Genomic DNA, 24255 nt, shown 5'->3' with positions numbered 1-24255 from the left:
CCAACATCTCCTCGCCTCCCAGTTCTAAATGTACAGACCACCAATGAATTCTCTTTTGTGCTTGTGCTAACGGCCGTCCAGGCCCAGAGCCGCCACCGCTGGTGCCCATTTCAGACACGCGGCTTCGGCCCGCCTAGATGACCCGCTCCACCAAGTCTGTAGGTCCAACTGGGAGGCATTCCAAACGCACTTCAAGGACGCTGCGTGTTTTTGACGGTTTAATCAGAACTCGGCCTCAGAGCGTAGGCAGGGTTGTTAGGAGTTTATGAAAAAAGAGCCTGTGTTGATGACTTTGTGCTGCGGTGCTGTGGTCACGCTGTTCTCTTCAAAGACGCATGACTCTCGTACTTGCTCTTGTGTGTTTGTGATTTGGAACGTGAAACACAAAAACCTCAAAGCGCGGGCCAGAGCTGTTTGTACCGCCTTATCGCCCCTCTCATCTCCACACACCAGCGCAGAGCTCACCGTGCCAGCACTGCGGCTTCCTGAGCTATAAACAGCCATTTCAGGCCATAAATGTCTATTAGAGAAGACAGCAGCCCTCTCTCCCCATCTCTCTCTCTCTGTCCATCACACACACACACACACGCACGCACATACACACACACACACACACACACACGCACACACACACAGAAACGTACTTCTCCCTTCTATAAAGGCGTGGGGTTATGGGGGCCAGTGATGCAAGCACTGTTAGGTGCAGGTGAGCGAGTTCATTCATGCTAATATTTGCTTCCCTGTGTTTCTCTTCCCAGCCTCTCTCTACAGGGTTTAACCAGCTGTGAGTGACGGGCCGTTCGAAGTTCCATGTCTCAAACTCTCAAACACATTTCGCTCAGATCTAAAACTCAATGCCATGATAAGCAGGCGGACAGACAAATGTGGACACCTCAGTCTCATTAGAGCAACATGTATTAATAACAGCCCCACATATCATCTGGAAGGGGTTCTTCATTCCAGTAAACAGTGAGATGTGTTTACAGAATCCGAGATAAGGGCTAACCGTTTATTCTGCTTTCAGTGCTTCAGTGTTTAGTGCAGTTTTGTCTGCAATACCTGTACATCACAATCTTGTACAGGGTCTCATAAGGGACAGAAAGGTCCTTTAATGACTAAAGAATAATGGCCTCGTAATATCCTGAAGAATTTTTTATATAGATTGACTAACGAGTTTGTGCATGTGTTTGAGGTGTGTGTGTGTGTGTGTATGTGTTTGCAGATTCAAGAGCTGTATCTTTGTACGTGTGTGTGTGTGTGTGTGTGTGTGTGTGTGTGTGTGTGTGTGTGTGTGTGTGTGTTCATAGCAGTGGTTTGGAAAGCCTCCCATAGATCGAGTGATGAAGAGACTCAGGGTAAGTGCACCCGAGCTGTTATCATTTCTGCTGCACAGTCCGTTGCCAAGACAACCCGGGAAATGGGTTGAGATGCGGGCCACAGATAAACCCATGTGCGTGAAATACACGGAGATGGGGAGAGAGAGAAAGGCAGAGGCAGAGAGAGACACACACAGAGAGAGGCAGACAGAGGAAGAGGGAGAGAGACAGAGAGAGAGAGAGGGAGAGAGAGAAGGAAAAAGAGAAAATCCGTCTTTGCTTAGGTAGCTTTGTGCTGTAAACACACACACACACACACACACACACACACACACACACACACACACACACACACTGGAGGCCAAACCTGGCAGTGCCAACAATGCTGAGAAGCTTACAACCATTTCACAAAGGTGTAGCTGCGGTTACGAAACTGGTGCACGGTTCTGCTCCTGCGATTCTCAACCAGCCGTGTTCCACTAAAGTGCGCTCGCTCTGACATTCAGGACGCCGCCTCGTCTCTGACACGCATGCGGCCGTGTCTGATCTACATCTTTAGACTGCACAACCGTGCAAGGTGCAACGGCAGGACGCCTGTGTACGGGATGGATGGATATCTGTGGATATCTAACTACAAAAATCTTCTGTAAACTTTCCTTCCATCCGCAGGAGCTCCGGCCTGTCCGCTGGAGGCTCACAGAGATGATTAGGAGTTGCGGGATGATTGGGAGTTACAGAGATGACGTTTGTGACTCGCACTGTTCATCAGTGGATGGGGAGGGGGGTGGTAGGACGGCGTGGACACTGACCCGTGTAGCCGGCCAGGGCGGCGGCGGGAATGACGGGCTTGTCCTTGCTGAGGTCGGAGCGCTCCCGCACGTAGTCCTTGAAGGTGCCCTTGGGCTTGTGGCCGTGCAGGGCGGTAGGGTAGTCCTCCGCCTCGAAGCTGTCGTAGGACGGCACGCGCTGCAGACTGCTGAACGACGACTGGCTGCTCCACGACTGCGTCAGCCGCTCGCAGCTATCAAAGCTCTCCGTGCTCTCGAAGGAATCTTGACCCCCGAGTTTACCTGAGATAGGGAGGGCGAGAGAGAGAGAGAGAGAGAGAGATCATTACATTCAGATAGACATCACAGTAGCAAAATATGCTTCTGCTCTGCATATTTTGAGAAAGGATATTTTTTAAAAGAACTGCTTCCTTTTCATGATAGACACACTACATTGGTATTGGTATTTTTGCTATTAAATATTGTGTTTTCCCTTCTTTTCACATATAACTTTTATATGTTTATTCTCCTTTGGCAAAAATGTGGCATCACAGTCATCCCATAAAGCATTAGAAATAAAAAGAGAGAGAGACAGAGAGGGAATGTGACTCAGAGGCAAACTCAGCCCCGTTAAATCTACATCTAGAAGCCAGGTTTCACTTCCCGAACCCTTGTGGAGGGAGGGCAGATGTGGGAACACAGCTAAGAGAGCGGCGGCCCTCGGGTTGTTGGATCAGAAGGCGGGAAGAGCCGTCGGAACGAGCACTCAAACACTCCACTGTGCAACCATCACATGTTGATCTCTGGCTTTCGGTCAAATTGGAAAGAAAACCAAAACAAATAGCTCCTGTATTTTAAGGCAGGGCCGAGATAAAAGAGCCATGACAACAGAACGCAAATTGAGGAATGAAAGTGAGTAGAGTGGACAGACAGGTCCCAGTAGACAGACAGGTCTCAGTGGACAGACAGGCCCCAGCGGACAGACAGGTCCCAGTAGACAGACAGGCCCCAGCGGACAGACAGGGCCTGAAAGACTTGGGGTGCAAAATTGAAGCCACATGTGGCTTTTGGTAGTGCCACAAATACTTTCCCACATCAGGAAAAAAGAAAGAAAGAAAAAAAATCGCAGGTTGCACACTGAATCGAGGGTTTCCCGCCACCTGAGGCCTGGCTGTACCTAGCGGGCAAGCACACAGACCTTCCCCCGCCCTGCAAGATCACGCGGTCCTGCAGGTGTCTGGCTGGGGACCCCAGGCTCAGGCCAAGAGCTGCTACAAGGAGGCCATCAGTTCTCCTCTAGGGGAGGAGCCGGGAGGCATGGGGCGGGGCCTGGAGAGTGGGCGGGTGTGTGCTCACGGTGATCACTTCAAGAGAAAAACATGCAGCACTCTTGACACCTCTGGCACGTAATGAGAAGACGAGGCGCCTGTCCCCATTACAGCGACTCGTGAGACACGCGGGGCTGCAGGCCGGCTGCTCTCTGCGGCTTTGCACACGGCCCCTACGATGCAAACCGCTTTCTCTCTCGTGCTTTTTTCCTTACGTGACGATTTTTTTTTTTTACTTTACACAAGCTCGTACAGACATAAAGTAGCGTGACACACACACACACACACACACACACAGCGAACATGTAGACATACAAATGCATACTCAAAAGCAGACCCCTGACATTTACGTGGGCGTCGAGCTGAACACGCAGTCTACATTTTTTATCTCAGAGGGTTAGGTGACAGATTCTTTACTCAGTAGTGCCAACCCTAAACCCATACACGTGTAGCTTATGTGTGTGTGTCTGTGTGTCTACTTACACTATATAGCAACTATATACTTCAATGCCTTGAACACCAAACTAACCACACACACACGCCAAATCTCCACCCACGCATCCTCATACACACCCACCTACACCACCTACACCTACACCTCATTCCTGAGCCTCACCTCTGCTGATGCGACCCACACACATGTTGTCGGGTGACACGACTTCCTGTTTCACCGAGAAGTATTCCCCTTGCAGGGGGTTAAGGGGCGTATCCCGCAGTATAACGTTGGCATATTCGTTCTCATATTTGAGTGACAGCAGGTCCTCTGAGCTGATTGGGTGAAGGGTCTGGTAGGATTCTGTGATGAAACCCGGCTCTGTGTACTCTGAAGGAGGCACGCACTGGGCATGCTCAATCCCATAACCTAGAGAGAGGCAAAGAAAAGAAGAGGTGGAGGAAGTGGGTTGGGTGTGTGTGTGTGTGTGTGTGTGTTTCAGAGGCCTTTTAATGGAATGACTGATTGCTTTACCGTATAATCACATACACCTGCACAAGCAGCCCATCACACTGCAGACTCACTGCCCTTCAAATCCGGCTCTTTCAGATCCACTAACACTTTCCTCAGACAAATCAATGGCGTGTCATATTACAGTCTCTGTGGTGACTGTGAAAGTGAGAGTTTGTGCGTGCATGTGTGCATGTCTGAGTGTGTGTGTGTGTGTGTGTGTGTGTGTGTGTGTGTTATAATGGAAGCAGGTTGACAGACAGGGGCGTTGGGTACTCACTGACAAAGTAGTCTGAGGTATAGCGCGATTCCTGGAAACTGGAGGTTAGGCCGTTGATGGGGAGATGCTTTGTGTCTTCTGCAAACGAGAAGAAAACGTCGCACGACTGAGAACAGTTGACCTTCAATATCAAATGATCATAATCTGAGATTAGATTATGAAAACTTTTTTTTTCTGGTTAGAAAGTATTCACGCTCTATATTTATTTAGTGTCTATTTATCACAAACTGTTCCTCTACAAACTGAAAATTAAGCAGGCAGTGTATGTGGTACAGTGTGGCTCAGACGTATAGAGGTGAAAGGTGACACAGGACCTCAGATCTCCAAACTCACTGTGCTCACTGGGACTTTTGTGCATGTCATTTGCAGATCTGATAGCATGCGTTAGCTTTGCTGAAGTGAAGACTGCTGAATCGCATCTGCTGATTTGCTTGACACTTGGACATAGTCCAGTAAACCTTCAAACTATGCATGTGTATCTGAATGGAACATCTGGAAGGTACTGAGTTTACTTAAGGACTCCATAAAACCCCCATAAGACATTCATAAGCTGGGATTAAACACTTACGAATGCTTACATAGACAACCTCAAGCAATGTTCAGTACCTGAGATATGCCAGATATGTCTTTCAAAGATGCATATTCAGTTTATGAGCAGGTTATGCATGTTATAAATATTTCTCCAGAGTTATGCCTGAGACATTCACATAACCTTAAACATTCTTAAACGTTCAACTCTGGGCTGTGCAATGACTTCCTGAAGAAGGGACGATGAAATGCCACCAATGCGCCAATCACCTTTCTGCAGCCAATCACCTTTCTGCAGCATCTCCAGGTGCTCCCAGAGAATGTCGCCGACGAAGTCCGGAGCCAGGTCCAGGAAGCACTCCTTGCCCAGAGCACACAGGCTGGCCCCGCTCATGCAGAACTTATGGAAGTCCACGTTCTTCAGGCTGAACTCATTCACCGTCCACGTCAGCCACTCCCGCACGTGGCCCTCGGTCCACTGCCTGGGGTCTGAGGGGTGGAGCAGAGGAAGGTGGGGTGGGTGGGTGTGGTTTGTGGCAGAGGCGGGGCTAACAATACAATTAGACCACAATACGGCTTTTGCACTAGGGCACAAACTGTCCAATTCAAAGATTTGAAAACTGCCATTTCAGCTTGTAAGCAGCATTCAGCGTTTCCCCATGAATAAAAAAGCCCATCACACACCTGCCCTCCATGACTGAGCAGCACAAAGAAGACAAAAAGGTGTAGGAACGACAGAGAGAAGGAGAGAGGGAGCATATATATATATATATATTATTATTATTATATATATATTATTATTATTATTATTATTATTTTAATTTCCACACAGACAGAGAAGACCCGACACAGACTGAGTCTCCCGGGAGACAGTCAGTGAAGCCACTCTTGGACACACACACACACACACACACACACACACACACACACACACACACTCTCTCTCTCTACCATGTGCCTGTCAGGCGAGATCTCCTTATAGGCGATCTGCTTTGAGTAATCCACAACAACGTGGCTCCTCAGCCGCCTGCACTCAACTCGGCACACATCTCTCCCGCATGTTGGCGGTCTGTGTTGCCAGGTATCCACTAATCCTGAGGTTTCTAATCTAGTTCCCAAGGACCTTTACTTTCAGATCAGGTGTGACAGGAGTTTAGCAGGATGAAAACATGGAGATCCTTACAGGTTGTTTTTATTGTTGTTGTTTTGCTGTCTGTTCGCTTGTGCAAAAACAATCTCATTTGGAGCTAGGACTCCACTGCTGACGCTCACGGGGATTGGCCGAGCATCATGTGACTGACCCAAGCACTCTAATCTAATAATTAACAGAGAAGCTGAGGACAGTGTGTCCCACACCATTGAAAACTGGTCAAAGCATCTCTTGTCAGGACAGAGGAGGCGTGAGGACGAGAATCCCAAAAGGACTAAAAACACAGCCGTGATATTTGCTCGAGAGAAACGAAATAGAGAGTAATACGATTATTGGGGATGTGTGTGTGCAGCATAGGGAGGGGATATGGTGGCAGGGGCGGGGCAAGGGGCGGAGCTGTACCTTTGGGGATGCCAAGTCTCTGCTGTTCCTTGGTGAAGCCACTGAATGTGGCCTTCAGGGCCTGTGACATCATCTCTTTGCTCCCTGGAGTCAGCAGAGGGACGTCCCCGCATTCCAGATCTGTTACGGACACACACACACACACACACACACACACACACACACACACACACACACACACACACAGAGGATTCGGGTTAAATTAAATTTTGACTTCACAGTTCAAAGAGTTCAGATTTATCATTGACAGATCACCAGTCACTGGTTTGCTGACGGTGACAGGGTCTGACATGACACCACGACAGGAAGTACACTGCATAAACATCCAACTCAGCTGATCTGGGACCAGCCTAGAAGTCCTGCAGTGTGAACAGCAGCTGCTGTCGAGGCCATTCAGTTTCAGCTCAGGTGTGCACACGTTTCAGGGCCGCACCAGTTTCAACATTAAACTCTGGACTTCCTCAGCCATGTCGGCTTCGCGTGGACCCTTAAAACCCTACAGCACATCGGGTCAAGCGCCGGTGCCTAGCAATAACCCCAGGCTGCCCCCAAACAGCATACAGATGGGCTTCTGTCACCGGGGGGCCTGTCGGCAGGGGTGAGAGGTCGTGGCTGCGGGGCAGTGATGTCAGGCCAGAACAGTCACAGCAGTGTCGGGTGGAACCGCCTTCACAGCCCGCGGGGCCCCAGCGGGACACAGAGGCTCCTTTGATGAGTTAAACAGAATCCGATGACTAGCCCTGATCCAATCAGAACTGCCAGAGGACGAGCGAGGAGGGGACCTGGGGAACCCCCTCCAGGCCCAAGGAAATGTCACCGCCTGCTGCAACGAGACTTGGGTGAGTGCAGCGACGCACCGGACCGTGAGGTAGCAGAACCCAGACCTTCACGCATGGTGTGTGACTCACAGCACCAGCGAAGGAGATGTGACATCAGACTTCCACAATCAATCAACAGGCTAATGTGAGAGCAGATGTCAAGACTGTATGTGTGCACTCGTGCTTGTGTGTGTGTGTGTGTGTGTGTGTGTGTGTGTGTGTGTGTGTGTGTGTGTGTGTGTGTGTGTGTGGTGTGTGTGTGTGTGCATAGTATACTTTTTTGCTGTACCTCCAACGTCTAATGAACACCTAGATGCTCTGGTATCTCAATATGCCTCTCTCCATCTCTCCATCTCCCTACATCTCTCCCTCTTCCTACATCTCTTCTTGTCTTTCCCCCTCTGCCCATCTCTCCCCCCTCAACCATCTCTCCCTCCTTCCATTTCCCTCTATCTTTCATTCTCCCTCTCTAGCCCCATCCCAATTGCGCTCTCTCTCTCCCTCCCTCTAAGAACAGCAGGCTCCTCCTCTGACAGCATTACACTAAACAGTGTGTCTAAATGGACACACACCAGCGATTTGGCGCCTGTGTGTGACTCCATCGAGATGAACCCCCCCCCAGCCCTTAATTGAGCATTAGGGAAGCTGTTCAAACGTCTCTGCACCAGGCCATTCACACGTGTTGGGAAGGAGACCCTTTCTCTCATTAGCTGAAGCCAGCGTAGGCCGGCCAGCCTCTTGTGAGATCCACACCACGCTTGTTTGCAGGAGACGCACGTGTTTACTGACCATGGCTCCGTTTCTCCTCTCGCATCTTTAGCTTATATATGTGTGTAAACACAAACACACACACATGCATAGTTCTCCTCCGTCAGCAGGCCATGTTTCGGGGTGAAGATAAACACTGATGTTTCGGGGTGAAGATAAACACTGATGTTTCGGGGTGAAGATAAACACTGATGTTTCGGGGTGAAGATAAACACTGGTGTTTCGGGGTGAAGATAAACACTGGTGTTTCGGGGTGAAGATAAACACTGGTGTTTCGGGGTGAAGATAAACACTGGTGTTTCGGGGTAAAGATAAACACTGGTGTTTCGGGGTGAAGATAAACACTGATGTTTCGGGGTGAAGATAAACACTGATGTTTCGGGGTGAAGATAAACACTGGTGTTTCGGGGTGAAGATAAACACTGGTGTTTCGGGGTGAAGATAAACACTGGTGTTTCGGGGTAAAGATAAACACTGGTGTTTCGGGGTGAAGATAAACACTGATGTTTCGGGGTGAAGATAAACACTGGGCTCCACCGTGGGCTTCACGCAGGGTTAGCAGGATGCAGCAGTATGTCCAGCGGCGTTCACTGCTGTTCAAACGCCAGCAGGCATGAAGTGGGCATGAAGTGGGCATGGCCACTTTTACATGACTGACAGCTGCCTGGCATGGGGGCTGGCCAGGGAAGTGCCCACCCTTTTATTGGAGGTGGGTGAGTTTGAACTCCACCTCCGTCTGTCTCACTCCCTTTCTCTTTCTCTCTGTAGCTGAGGCTGCTTTGAGAACCTCTCATGGCCCTAAAGACCTGCAGAAATGACAGCCGCCACCCCCCCCCCCCCCCCCACCCGAAAGTGTCAGAAGAGTCAACGCGCAGCTCAGATGTAGACTCATCTCAGCTCAGATGTAGACTCATCTCAGCTCAGACGTAGACTTATCTCAGCTCCACGCCTATTCTATGCCATTTCCATATTCTCCAACCTTTTCCGCCATCCCATCAAGTCACCCGTCAGGCCGGGTCTCGGCCGGGTCGGCGGTGTAGCCCATTCATCACCGTGATGGACAGCACGGATGGACAAGTTCCAGAGCTTTGATGTCTAACATTCATGAAGTGTCATCAGACTGACCCAAGCTATCGTATGGCAGAGCAGAGGCGGAACAGGCTGCGAACGGGTCCTGCTCCCCCGTAACAGCGCACATCTGGATGAAAACACACATGAAAACACACTCCCAGCAGGGACATCACTGCTGCGATCGTGATTCCAAACATGACGGTACAACCAAGCCTTGTGTACTGTAAAAGCTGATGTGCTGTTCGAATGGGGTCCCTTGCTCATGCTTATTTTAAAGGTTTATGGCATCTTTGTCTTTGTGTGACAATGCACCTAGAGTATGTGTGTGTGTGTGTGTGTGTGTGTGTGTGTGTGTGTGTGTGTGTGTGTGTGTCATGAATAGGGTTGCAACGGTATGAGATTTTCACGGTATGATAACCGTCTCAGAAAATACCGCGGTATCACGGTTATCACGGTATCACAGTTAGTTTGTATATTATTAAAAGATACACTGACCCTTAAAGAAATTACAAGTTTTTTTTGTTCAATTAACTATTTATTGTAGAAACCTGGAACTATTGTATACAAAATGTCTCATTTAAAAAAACAAGCTGTACACATGTTTAAATAAATACTGCAAAATTAGATAAACCTAAATCATGGATTTCAGTACAATTATTTAAGTTTAAATTATTTAATATCTGATAAACTCAACCTGGGTCAGTGTCTGATCAACAACTGTTGTAAACGTCCGTTGTACTGCCAAGTTAGAATATAACCAGATACTGCAGAAAGAGAGGATTTATTTCTGACATGACCCTCACAATAGAGATTTCTATTTTAAGGCTTTCACACCGAGTCTGGTTTTAACATATGAAAAACAGGCACGTAAAATTTTGAAAATGAACGCATGTAAATTAATGGCATCTTTCACATCCAGTGAAAGCAAGGACCTTAAAAATCTATGGATTTACACTTTCACTAGTGACCGTAGCGCGCGACTCGGCACAGTTCTTTTGTATTACGTTAACAAATACGAGCCTCTTGTAATTCCAGGACGAAACACGAGAGAACGTGAAGACGTTAAGACTGGGCGTTTTGAAAATAAACAACCATTAAATAATTTAATAAAAAGCGAATTATTTTGAGTATATGTATAAATATTTAACTTAATTAAGTTTAAGGTGCTGGGAAATATTGAAACGGACCTTTAAAGTTACGTACAAGTGCTTTAATTCCACCTTATAAAGGTGTATGAACCCTGCAAACATGACTTTGTTCATTGCGCTGAGGCGCGACGCGCGCAAAGTTACAAAATTCGAGACGTGCACGACCTCGCGAATCGACAGCGCGCGAGACCCGCGCTCACCGGCGGAGCCACCGCGATTACGTCATTTTCGCCGCTGATTTTAGTTAAGCTTTTTTTTTGTTAAAAAATTTGTTAAGTCTAATGCACTTTCTGCCATTCTCACTGCTGTGTGCTTAGTAGCTGAACCGGAGCGGAGTTGCGCATGCGCGGGTCAGTTTCTCCGCTGGCTTGCTTTTTACCGGTAATAAGCAAACGCACACGGTATGATAACCGTGCATTTTAATACCGTGGTATACCGTGAAACCGGTTACCGCTGCAACCCTAGTCATGAATGCACGGCCACGTGGACCAAATTAGCAGGCTCTGTGCCAAGGCCAGGGGCCGTGAAATTGAGATTATGGTGGCGGGACGTGTGCGCTGGCTTGGGGCTGTGGGGCGTGGAGGGGCGAGTGATTCACCCATCTGCAACGCGAGTCCATCACAAGACAGTATGCATGAATGGAGCTCTTCAGAGGGATGACATCACCGTTGGCACGGCGACCAAGACCCCACCCTTTGATCTGAGAGCACTCATTCATAAAGAACTCCATGCAATTGATTCAGAGGTCCGGTAACACTGAGCAGTCAGACCTCTACAGAACTAAAGAGGGTACTGGATGACTGGTCTTATAAATAGACCCAGGCCTCGGCTCTAAGTGTGTTTGCGTGCGTTTGTGTATGTGTGACTGTGTGTGTCCTCGTGTTGCGTGCGTGAAAACGGGTAGGAGTGTAATAAAAAACCCCACTAGCTCATGTGGGTCTTTCAAAACTCTGGAAGATATTTAAGCCAATGAATGCCTCAGTTGTGTCTCATTTATTTGAGTGTATATGTCAGATTAGCATATCTTGCCTCCACAATGCAGCTCTGTCTCGCCGTCCCACACTGCGTTTGCGGGGTTGTGTGGGAACACAGCGCTGGAGAGACAAGCGCTCCCGAGCGCTGGAGAGACAAGACACTGAGGTTTCACACCCAGGCAGAGAGAAAAAGAAAGAGCGTGAGATGCTAGCATAGCCAGCCTTTCTCCCAGCAGGAAACCTCGCCGCTCCTCACCTTTAAGAGTCTCTGCAGGGGTCCGAGAGCAGAACCCCGCCCCCACCACGACCCCGCCCCCACCCACAGGGACACCTGGCCGTGCGAATGCTATCAGCCGCAGGCACTTGGGGACAGATCTTTATCTCCCACTTTCTCTGTGTGCACGGTAGACGGAGGCTGTAAAATCGGTCGGGGATGAAGGAGTCATTCACCCAGCCGACCCAGCCGGGGGGGGGACAGAGGGCAGGGGTGGGGCCCCCCGGGTGAGAGAGTCGCTTGTTCTGCCCACTGTTTGGATTTCCATGTGAATGGGAGTGCCGACCGGGCCGGGCCAGGACAGGAATAGCAGCGGGTCGCGGAAGCAGTGCAAAGCCGGGCCAGCCGGCTGGGACCTCGGGCAGGGGGATCTCCCCACTCCAAAACACTGCTGCTATTCTTAGAAGCCCAGACGCTGGATACCCATACACACACACACACACACACACACAGTCACGAACACTATCATCCAGGAATCATCCAGGGGGTTCACAAAATTATCACATTTATTCTCAAATCAGAGGGTATGAAAAATTTGTCGTCCCTTTCAAAAAAGTACCAGCATGCAAAAGATGCTTGGGCTGCAGGTTAGTGAGATATCAGGAGCTTTTATCTACACTTGTAGTCCCGCATGCATTAAGAGCCGTCTCAGGGGCTGAGGTGCACCAGCAGGTGTGCTGAAGAGAACACGTTGCACCAGCAGGGTTTGCACTGCACTCTGCAGATGCATCTGCTGGAACACTGGGGCAAGTGTTCATGTGCGTGATGCTGAGAACGACTAGGTGTGTGTGTGTGTGTGTGTGTGTGTGTGTGTGTGTGTGTGTGTGTGCGCGCGCGCGTGTGTGTGTGTGATGCAGAGACGCGGAGCAGCATTGAGTGTGATGCCGAGAACCGAAGCGCCTTGCATGCACCATCCAGACCCAAATGACAAAACGTGAGCTGAACATCCTCCCATGTCCCACCTCCGAGCACCAAGACCCGCCCCCCTCCCAGCAAAACGCCTCAAGAGCACCTGACCCTGGGGGGACTGAAGACCAAGTAACCGGTCAGATGTACATGTTGGGTTGGGTTCAGGTTACAATGATAGCCAAGCTGGCCTTAGCACCACTGGAGGGCGAGGAAGGGGAAAGGGCTGTGTGCAATTAGTGGTGGCGCGGCTAATGGTTTCTGTGTACTGGGAGGCCGTCCGGGGCCCCACAGATGCGCCTCGCCAAACGAATTCCCTGCAGACCACACTGTTTTCATGTAGCGTGCCACACATTCCTGCCGCGTTTTACAATCGCTAACGTGGAGGCTGTTGGGACGTTCGCGTGCGTTCTTAAGTTGAGCCCTGAAATGCAAGAGTTCCATGTTCAGAGTTGAAGAAAATCCAATTAGCAAATTTTCTACACGAAGGATAAAAAGACCACAAGCATCAGCTCTGAATGTCACTGGCTGAAAAGAGAAGCCTGGAGTTACAGGCAGGAGATATGAGAGATCTTAGATGACAGTCGGCGTACTGGAGATGCATCAGTGCCGCTCTTGGTTTCATCAAAGTGACACCCAACAGCAAACCATTTAGGGCGTCGTCATCAGTCTAGCCTGTGTGCCTAGAGCAGAATGTACCAAAGTAAAAGACACCCGTGAGTTCACTACGTCTCTGCCGTCTTCACTGCTTCCGGTTTCGTAGTTTTCTAGAATTTGAAATAACAAGTGCAAATGTTAAAATGCAAATTTCAAAGCTCTTGATTGGCCTATGCTAATAAAGCAAGCTGCTAGCAGTCAGACTAGATCTGATGTTAGAGGGAGTGGCCTCCCCGACGGTGCTACGGGAGGCTACACCGGGCCGCGGAGGGCGGGGAGCGGCACCACCGGCTGCCTGGGAGGAGGCGCACGACTCTGGTACTGGGGAACGCGATACGCTCACATGCGCGAGCTGAGAGAGGCCTCCTCTTGGCGAGGGCTTCATGCAAAACTCGTAATTACAAAAGCAGCTTGGAACCCCTGAGTCCAAAAACAGGTGGTTGAAGGACGAGGGGAGCTGAAGTGAGGTCTGGGGCCCGGAGCCTGTACCCACCCTACGGAGCGGAGCACAGACAGGCCCTATGGACGTGCCTCTGATCTCCAAAGCAGAGCCTGGAACTGCCCTCCCCGTCATGTCAACAAACTCCCAACGCTTACGTTACTGGGGAGACTCCGATGAAACAGGAGCGAAGCACCAGAGGCACCGACCGGGGCTCGCCTCCTCAACTTCCAGACCCGTCTACCACCCAGGAGGCTCTCCAGAGCCCACCAGCAGGGCTCTGAGGGTGGGTGGAGCTAGCCAGGAGATCGGGGCGGCTGGAGGGTGCCCGTCAGAGCTGTGACTCAGTAATTAGCCTATTAGGAGCGGCTGGGATGAGACGACGTAGCAGCAGACAGACACCACATGAGGAACCGGGGAGTCGGAGGAAAAGAAGAAAGGGGAGAGGGCGCATGTGGACCACAGGAGGGAGGAGAGAGAGAACAAGGGAAGGAAAAAAAAGATGAGGGCGGGGGAAGGGGGGGCATGGAGGGAGTGGGCAGGAATGAGATGCTATAAAAAGTGAGAGAAAAGACAAAAAAAAAAACCCACAGCTCGATGGTCCTTCCCCACTCGGAGACACGCTGCTTGTTTCATTTTTGTTTTGGACTTTGCGTGGTGGTCTGGAGACACACAGGCTGCTGAGAAGACAGCACGGTTTAACAAAACAGCAAAAAATAAACAAAAAATACTTTGCCACGAATGTTACAAGCGCATCTGAACGCGTTCTGTTCCTGCTGATGCCTGAAGTTAACAGGTCAGCAACTTCTTATACATTCATTATTGTTAAAGTTTCTCAGAATACCTCTCCCACATGTGCTTACTATTTAGTGCAGGGTTGTTTCTAAGGTAAATGCCCATGCCCTCTCCCCCCTTTTTTGATGACTACACATTAAAGGGAAGAACAAATATGTTTGGTCACAGGAAAGGAATTTTGAAAAGAGGAGTCATTTAGCCAGCGCACATTCTACCACGGGGGACTCATTACACCAGTGCACGCACCCGACAAGCAAGTTTCGAGTTTGACCACGGCTCAACTTTTCATGACAGTGCTTCACAGGTCATTTTACCAATCCGTCTATTGTAGAACAGAACCTCCCTATTGCCAACGATGTGGGCACAATAAAGTAGGTGTCAGAAAGCGTACGTGCGCCCACGCACAGCTCCGCACCACATCTTACAAAAAAGAATCTCAACGTGCCATTAAACGTTCAGAGAGTCGTTTTTAAAAGAAAGAGTCAGGACTACAGGACTCATTTGTTTTGTCTTACCAGCAGCTCAGTTCATGTGAGCGCAGACCCTAGAGGGATCGTGTTTGCACAGCTGATGGGGAGGCTGCCATGCCCACAGCCCAGCAAGGAGAGACCCGCAGCAGGCCGGGCGGGACCAGGGCGGACCGGGGCAGCGGACAGGGAAGAGACGTCTGCTGGAAAACCTCAGAGTCTTCTTATGTATCACAAAAAACACAAGGCTGTCCTCTGCCCAACGCTGCAAACTCTTGAAATAGCCTTAGCACATCAAAACCCAAACACATACCCACAAAATATGTATTACATGTTTAATGATGGATTTAGTACGCTGTCATTAATGTTCACAGAGTAGACGCTAGTGCTGGTGTTAGCTAGGGCCATGAGGTTATTGTTAGGTTATTGTGTCTTAAAGCTGCATGGAGTAACTGATGAAAACTGATAATGTGCTTCATTGTTGACAACGCATGTCTGTGAAGTGTGTGGGTGTATGGGGGGTGTGTGTGGTTTGAGACGATCGAGCACAGTGTCTTAATCAGATAAAAGAGGGTAGCTGGCAGCCCACCCAGCCTTTACACATTCCTGTCACTCAGTGAACCCTGGCGTCCAACAGAGAGGGAGAGAGACAGAGACAGAGAGCAGAGAGAGAAAGACAGAGAGGAGAGAGAGAGAATCACAGACAGAGACAGAGAGAAAGCAACAATTTCATGAAGAGCTACATTTTTTTTGCAGTCCATAACGCGTGGGCAGGAGGGGAGGTGACCTCTGGCTTTCTCTCATGTTTCTGGTGACCCACTTGGCTATGTTAAGTGTTCTTTGGTCTGACATGAAAGAGCCAGCCCTCTGGCTCCGCCCCACATCCAGCCCTCATTCAGTGAGCTCTAATTTTTGCCCCATTCACTGCTGGGAGTCTCAGGGCCTAGCTTGAGACGCAGCCTGATACAACAGCTTCCATGCGAGACCACTACATCCAAGCGAGATCAGCGCGAGATCAGCGCGAGATCACTGTGAGATCAGTGCGAGATCAGCTCAAGATCGGCGCAACCCCAGCCACTACCTGTCCGTCTCCCTGTATTGTTCTCAGAAGCATGAGCAAGCAGCATGCGATTGTGTACACGCACGGGACCCAAGTGTGCTCGCAAGCTCTCCATTGTCTCTCCTTCCTCTATTTGTCTTCAGAGTAAATCAGATCATCTCAGATTAACTCAGAAGCACTTTTTTCTGACTCTTGACTGTTCATTTAGGTTTACAATTCATCGCCTTTGTGTAAACAGAAAAGAGAGGGAAAGAGAGAGCGAATAAAGATGGAGGAAAAAAGACAGCAAGAAAGAATCCTTCAAACAGGCATTTTCTACTCTAAGACAAGTCTAAAAGTGAGTTAAAACCAGCCAGAAGATAATATAACAGCAGAAGACAAGTGTCCTGCCTATTGCCTGTCCTCTTGTGCATGGAGTCTATGTGAACTCCTAAATGTCAAGAATGCACAAAAGCAAAAGTCTCCTTCTCCTTCCTTCACTCTAGCCGTATGCTGAGAGTCTCGTCTTCGACTCAAATGACCTACCGAGAGAAAGCCTGTGTTGTGAAATGGTTTTGCAAGACAGTGCAACGTTTTGGCAACTTCAATGCAACTATCAGCATTTTTTTTTTCTTAAAAGCAAAGACGTGTTTTTCCCTGTGCCTGATAAAGCGTGCGTGCGTGCGTGCGTGCGCTATGGTACGGATCATGCTTGTGATCTTGTTCATTTGCATGCATTTGTATGCATGGTTGTAATATATAGTGATTCATATCTCACACCTCAAGCAGTAGTCAGCTTTCAGTTTGACACACGTTTCCATGATGTAGCTACAGCTGCTGTGTTGTGTGTGTGAGTGCGTTTGTATGTGTGTGTTAAATACAGAGACACAGACAAATATAGATAAAGAGAGAGGCAGAGAGAGAGAAATAATAAAACAGTCAGCTTTTTATGCTCAGGAAATGATGCAGTGGCCACTGAACTTGTTCTCCCCCCCTGAGAAGAGAGAGGGTCAGATTCTAAAAGTGTACTGGACAAATGTACAACAGGTCTGAGGCTATATTATCTCTCCTTCACACACACACACACACACACACACACACACACACACACACACACACACACACACACACACACACACACACACACACTTTCTAAGCATTAACCAGTCTGCACACTCATCACCTCATCCCTACTCTCACAGTCTCTTGCTGGAGCCATGAGTAGGAGGATGATAATGCTGACTGTTTAAAGCCACACGGCATGAGTTGCTCTGTCCAGGACACACACACGTGCGCACACACACACGTGCGCGCGCACACACACACACACACACACACACACCTCCAGACACCCACCACCTTGGGACCCTGGCATGATGTGGTATGAAACAACATCATGACAAGTATAGTTCTGTCAGTGCTGGCCAAAGAGTGAGTGGGGGTGGTGGTAAGAGAGGCAGAGGCACGCGCGCACACACACACACACACGCACACACACGCACGCACACACACACACACACACTTGCTGAAATGCTAACTTAGATATGCAGTAATGATATCTGCTTTTAAGGGGTAAAAGCCTTGTGGGTAGTCTCATGACTGCATGGTTGACATTACTACTGATGTCAGAAGCAGGCTTTGATGGAAATTTTCAAAAAACAGACTAGACAAGTCCTAGAACTCGTAAAATCTGCATGCATATTATGTACTGCGCTTTTGTAAGTCACTTGTACATCGATATTAATCCTGGATACCCACGCACAACCGTTTCCCCTCCATGCACGCAACTTCACAACCTACCGCTGCAAACGCACAGACTTCTAATAATTACTGTGTTATCCAAATAACATACAACCAATGAATGAACATTTGTGACAACTACACAACAGATCTCCAGTCAGGTTGGATCCTGCGTACTGAAAGGCAATAAATAATTGATAGGCACATCTGGAGCGCTTCACAGAAAGCAGTGTCTGTTGTTTGCTACGTAGGGCTTCGCGTTGCTCAAACTGTCATCATGAACACACCGAAACATGGTTTAGATACCCAGATAAATCAACCCATTTAATTAACCGCATCGAACAGCCCACACGCAAAGACCTCTAACTGGTCAAGTCAGCGTAAAAGTTAGTCATCACAAATTGCATTGTACACAGAGGCTAGCGAAACAAATGCATTTGGCCATTAACATCAAACCGTTCGAACTATATATTTAATAAAAAATATATCATATAGGTATTTGCTTCACTCACCGTCCACTTTTTCAGATTTTATTATAGTTAACGTCGGCTTCATATCGACAGCTGCCGTCATGGTCTTGCATTCAGAGTGCTCGATAACGTTTTATGTTTCTCTCGCTATTATAGTTCCAAACAAAATGTTACAATTCACAATCCTTCAGGTCCCGCTTTGAACTGTTTTGAAAATACACAAAAAATCCCTTTCCTTTATTTTCACCCCCCAACAATGATATCCTATTTCTCAAACGCAAAACTTCTTTCGCTCTCCCTCTCTCCCGTCCCTTCTCTCTCTCTCTCTCTCTTTCTCTCCCTCTGTCTTTACCCTTTCTCTCAGTCAATCTTTCAATCCTCGTTCTCTCTACCTCCGCCAGGGCGTTGCTGTTCGCCTCGGCGCGGAAGTGGCTGTTCCAGTCGTTCGCGTAGACGACGCCGTGAATGGGCGGCGTCAAGAACGACGCACAATTCAATTACATTCCTTTCTGCTGCCCCTCCATGAGAATATTGTTACATTTTCGTGTACTGTCAGGGGGGAGCTCTATTACATTTGCACCCCGCGCCCTCCACCCTCCCCCCAAAGGTTTTGATTGTTATTTTAGGCGCAGGTCTGTGTCTTATTAGTTACGAGAACTTTCCTGAGTGCTTTTACGCACGGCTATGCACTCGTTCAAAGAGAGGAGGAAGATGTTGGCACAGAAGGCGATTTCACAAAGAAACAGAAGTCACATCGTGTTCGAACTTACGGTGAACAGCGTTGAGCAATCTCAAAAGGTCCGACAAATTAAATAATAACTACAGTGATGCAATCGACATTGCTTGCTCAATTTGTAATATCAGTACATATCCATAAATCATTTTTTGTTATTATATTGGTATACTACACCAAACTGCATACAAGTCTCACCTCTTGACTCCACCGTCAGTCTATTTATAAACTATGTTAAATGTGCCATATAAGATGTTAACAATTCATATCTTCCCCATACTCCAGAACTTCTGTGTTTGCAGTCTTGGAAGCACATCAGTAATAACCTTCAATGAGATGGCCGTCTGGCCGCGAGTGTGTGACTGTCACGAGGCTAACGAGGTCTCTCGTAATTCCGCCCCAAACCTCATAAACACCTCTGAGAGCTTCCCGTCCACCTCAACTGGATCAATACCCTCAGCACTTTAACAGAGGAGCTTCGTACCGTGACCTTATCCCTCCTCGGACGTCGCCTCCTTTAAAGCTGTGGTAATGCGTACGTCACCGTTAATTCACCATCCCCGTCTTGCTCTTCTTTTAGGATTTATTTTGTCCATGTGGTTAGATGACTGCACCAGGCCACTGACGCTGTTTACAAAAAAACTTACTCAGCTAAGGTTTTCACCATCGCTGCCTTCATTTCTGCCTTTTACTCGTCCACGGTTTACATGTTTGTACTTATGCAGCCTTTGTTACACGGTGTTGTGGACAGGTAGACACTAACCCAAACCAAAGTAAGGGTTATTGGGCAGAGACGCTACCCATCATTGGTCGTGTCTGATGTATGAAGAGATGGAGATGAAGAGATGGAGACAGAAAAGGGGGAAGAGGACCAGCGTCTGTACTCGTGCTAAGTTAATCAGCTGCCATGGTAACGGATTGCCATCCCAAGCGTCACGGTGCCGATCGGTTCGCTTCCCAAGGGGAAGCCGACAGTCCAGACAGCTGTGAGAGGGACTTCCGGAAATTCTCATCCACATTGGGAAAACAACGTAAAAAGGATCACACACCAAGGCACTCCTTCTCCCGTTTAAACCAAAGGCCTTTTCTTGGCGGCGTGCCGGCGTGGCCAGTAAGCGCAGAGCCGGCCGGCGGATGGGTTACTCAGACTAACCCTGTTAGCCCGGTCAATACCGGCCTCTCTCTCTGAGGCAGATCGGGCAGGGCCGCCCACTTCCAAATGGATCAGAGGGCACGGGCGGCCGACGGTATCGACCAGCTATGGATTTTTAAACAGGGACCCCTCAGCACATCACCCATTAGGACTCCTGGATAGTGTTTCAGATGACAGATATGAGGGATTGGGGCAGGATTCCGGATCTTCGTGGGGGGCTTTCGCGGTTTCGGCCTCATGAGATCTCTGTCGGACTGGACGAGGGCAGAGAAAGGGCGTGGCAGTCTCTTAGTCTGACCCCCCCCCCCCCCCCTACCCCCACTCCATTCAGTCACTCACTCATTCACTCATCCTCTCCCTCCTCCTCCTCTCACCAGACTTCTTTGTTTTGGTCCTAATGAGCTCCTTGTATAGTCTTTAAAAGGACAAGGCAAGGCTCCTCAATGCCCAGGGGCTGCCATTAAAGTCTAATGGGGTGGCTGACTAATATCATAGGCAGGGCTTGCTGAGTGGAGTTTTTCTCTTTATGGGAGATGGCAGGAGTACGAAGGGAGCTGGCAGGGGTAGGAAGGGAGGTGATAGAGGTAGGAGGGGAGGTGGCAGGGGTAGGAAGGGAGGTGATAGAGGTAGGAGGGGAGGTGGCAGGGGTAGGAAGGGAGGTGATAGAGGTAGGAGGGGAGGTGTCAGGGGTAGGAAGGGAGGTGATAGAGGTAGGAGGGGAGGTGGCAGGGGTAGGAAGGGAGGTGATAGAGGTAGGAGGGGAGGTGTCAGGGGTAGGAAGGGAGGTGATAGAGGTAGGAGGGGAGGTGTCAGGGGTAGGAAGGGAGGTGATAGAGGTAGGAGGGGAGGTGGCAGGGGTAGGAAGGGAGGTGATAGAGGTAGGAGGGGAGGTGTCAGGGGTAGGAAGGGAGGTGATAGAGGTAGGAGGGGAGGTGGCAGGGGTAGGAAGGGAGGTGATAGAGGTAGGAGGGGAGGTGTCAGGGGTAGGAAGGGAGGTGATAGAGGTAGGAGGGGAGGTGGCAGGGGTAGGAAGGGAGGTGATAGAGGTAGGAGGGGAGGTGGCAGGGGTAGGAAGGGAGGTGATAGAGGTAGGAGGGGAGGTGGCAGGGGTAGGAAGGGAGGTGATAGAGGTAGGAGGGGAGGTGGCAGGGGTAGGAAGGGAGGTGATAGAGGTAGGAGGGGAGGTGGCAGGGGTAGGAAGGGAGGTGATAGAGGTAGGAGGGGAGGTGGCAGGGGTAGGAAGGGAGGTGATAGAGGTAGGAGGGGAGGTGGCAGGGGTAGGAAGGGAGGTGATAGAGGTAGGAGGGGAGGTGGCAGGGGGTGGGAATCAACTTGAAGTCTGTCATTTTTTCCATGCTGCTTTGATGTGACGGTTCTGACTGAGTGAGTGGACGTCTCAGCGTCTGTGAGAGGGACCCTGTGGCTGTGATTAATGCAGTCTGCACTAATGACAGAGCACTGCAGACAGTAATATAGAGACACCTTTTCCCACACAAACCAAAGCCAAAATAAATAAATAGACTGTTGAGAAATTTGAAAAGTCTTGGTTAGGATGGAAAAATGGCAATCCACACTCGTTGCAGTGGGGACTTCAATTCAACATCATCACCAACACCACCACCACCACTACTATCATTAACAGGCAACCACGTGATTTTTTAACTCCAATCTAGTTTGTGGAGAAGTTTCAACACGGTAAACCCCGTGATGTGCTCGGTGGCGACTTGAGGGAATTCCAGGCTTGATTCACAAATTCGAAATTCATTCAGCCTCGGAGACGGGCTACCTCTCCAGCTCTCAAGACTGTTGACTCCCCAAAACAAAGCTGTTGCTGGGATATGGACAGCATGGAAAAAGCACCCCCTCTCCCCCCTCGGGCAGGACCGACTGTGTGGGAACAGACCCAGAAGAGAACAGGCTGCTAGCCTTTCCAGCGTGTGTTGATAGCGCCAGTGTCTGCCCAGCAGTCTCCCGCTGGTTCAGGCCAGATCCGGGACCGGCGGAGATGATCCCTGCGGCTGGGCCTGGACGTCTGCCGTTGTCATGGTTTTGTCACTTAGGAGATATGAAGTCGGAAGCTGATGGTCGCCGCTGCATGCAAGTGTGGTGACGGAGCTGGTCGGTGTAGGTGAGTGTGGTGGTATAGGTGAGTGTGGTGATGGAGCTGGTCGGTGTAGGTGAGTGTGGTCGGTGTAGGTGAGTGTGGTGACGGAGCTGGTCGGTGTAGGTGAGTGTGGTGATGGAGCTGGTCGGTGTAGGTGAGTGTGGTGGTATAGGTGAGTGTGGTGATGGAGCTGGTCGGTGTAGGTGAGTGTGGTCGGTGTAGGTGAGTGTGGTGACGGAGCTGGTCGGTGTAGGTGAGTGTGGTCGGTGTAGGTGAGTGTGGTCGGTGTAGGTGAGTGTGGTGGTGTAGGTGAGTGTGGTGGTGTAGGTGAGTGTGGTGGTATAGGTGAGTGTGGTGATGGAGCTGGTCGGTGTAGGTGAGTGTGGTGGTGTAGGTGAGTGTGGTTGTGTAGGTGAGTGTGGTGATGGAGCTGGTCGGTGTAGGTGAGTGTGGTGGTGTAGGTGAGTGTGGTGATGGAGCTGGTCAGTGTAGGTGAGTGTGGTGGTGTAGGTGAGTGTGGTGGTGTAGGTGAGTGTGGTGGTATAGGTGAGTGTGGTGATGGAGCTGGTCGGTGTAGGTGAGTGTGGTGGTGTAGGTGAGTGTGGTGACGGAGCTGGTCGGTGTAGGTGAGTGTGGTGGTGTAGGTGAGTGTGGTCGGTGTAGGTGAGTGTGGTGGTGTAGGTGAGTGTGGTGGTGTAGGTGAGTGTGGTGATTGAGCTGGTCAGGGTAGGTGAGTGTGGTGGAGTAGGTGAGTGTGGTGGTGTAGGTGAGTGTGGTGACGGAGCTGGTCGGTGTAGGTGAGTGTGGTGGTGTAGGTGAGTGTGGTGATGGAGCTGGTCGGTGTAGGTGAGTGTGGTGGTGTAGGTGAGTGTGGTGGTGTAGGTGAGTGTGGTCGGTGTAGGTGAGTGTGGTGGTGTAGGTGAGTGTGGTGATGTAGGTGAGTGTGGTGGAGTAGGTGAGTGTGGTGGAGTAGGTGAGTGTGGTGGTGTAGGTGAGTGTGGTGATGTAGGTGAGTGGTGATGTAGGTGAGTGTGGTGATGGAGCTGGTCAGTGTAGGTGAGTGTGGTGGTGTAGGTGAGTGTGGTGGTATAGGTGAGTGTGGTGATGGAGCTGGTCAGTGTAGGTGAGTGTGGTGGTATAGGTGAGTGTGGTGGAGTAGGTGAGTGTGGTTGTGTAGGTGAGTGTGGTGGTGTAGGTGAGTGTGGTGGAGTAGGTGAGTGTGGTGGTATAGGTGAGTGTGGTGGTATAGGTGAGTGTGGTGGAGTAGGTGAGTGTGGTCGGTGTAGGTGAGTGTGGTGGTGTAGGTGAGTGTGGTGGAGTAGGTGAGTGTGGTGATGGAGCTGGTCAGTGTAGGTGAGTGTGGTGGTGTAGGTGAGTGTGGTGGAGTAGGTGAGTGTGGTTGTGTAGGTGAGTGTGGTGGTGTAGGTGAGTGTGGTGGAGTAGGTGAGTGTGGTGGAGTAGGTGAGTGTGGTGATGGAGCTGGTCGGTGTAGGTGAGTGTGGTGGTGTAGGTGAGTGTGGTGGAGTAGGTGAGTGTGGGGATGGAGCTGGTCAGTGTAGGTGAGTGTGGTGGTGTAGGTGAGTGTGGTGGTGTAGGTGAGTGTGGTAGAGTAGGTGAGTGTGGTGGTGTAGGTGAGTGTGGTGGTGTAGGTGAGTGTGGTGGAGTAGGTGAGTGTGGTGGAGTAGGTGAGTGTGGTGGTGTAGGTGAGTGTGGTGGAGTAGGTGAGTGTGGTGATGAAGCTGGTCGGTGTAGGTGAGTGTGGTGGTGTAGGTGAGTGTGGTGATGGAGCTGGTCGGTGTAGGTGAGTGTGGTGGTGTAGGTGAGTGTGGTGGAGTAGGTGAGTGTGGTGGTGTAGGTGAGTGTGGTGATGGAGCTGGTCGGTGTAGGTGAGTGTTGGAGTTTGGCACCATGCAGGACTATGGCCGAACAAAGATGTTATCTGCAAGTTATCCACAGCTTGCTGAGATACAGAGAGGGATACAGCA

At 49.9% G+C, this 24255-nt stretch overlaps 1 protein-coding gene across 3 annotated transcripts in view; it reads right to left on the bottom strand.

Annotated features, from left to right (window-relative positions):
* The window catches only part of ets1 (v-ets avian erythroblastosis virus E26 oncogene homolog 1), a 40820-nt gene that overhangs the window by 5349 nt on the left and 11216 nt on the right, over positions 1-24255 (bottom strand). Inside the window, exons 1-6 of one of the 3 annotated variants that reach the window (XM_076993216.1) lie at positions 18323-18792; positions 6715-6834; positions 5433-5651; positions 4635-4712; positions 4028-4273; positions 2126-2386 (exon numbers count right to left, since the gene is read on the bottom strand). In XM_076993216.1, the coding sequence (XP_076849331.1) occupies positions 2126-2386; positions 4028-4273; positions 4635-4712; positions 5433-5651; positions 6715-6834; positions 18323-18383 (985 nt within the window). In that variant the 5' untranslated portion in view covers positions 18384-18792. Of the gene's footprint in view, positions 1-2125; positions 2387-4027; positions 4274-4634; positions 4713-5432; positions 5652-6714; positions 6835-18322; positions 18793-24255 lie in introns of those variants that run through there. The other 2 variants (XM_076993217.1, XM_076993215.1) reach the window with 2 other exon arrangements.

Source organism: Brachyhypopomus gauderio, unplaced genomic scaffold (assembly GCF_052324685.1).
Source record: "Brachyhypopomus gauderio isolate BG-103 unplaced genomic scaffold, BGAUD_0.2 sc106, whole genome shotgun sequence".
Classification (NCBI taxonomy): Eukaryota; Metazoa; Chordata; class Actinopteri; order Gymnotiformes; family Hypopomidae; genus Brachyhypopomus; species Brachyhypopomus gauderio.
Note: the sequence above shows the minus strand (reverse complement) of the source record. Positions and strands in the feature narration are given on the sequence as shown.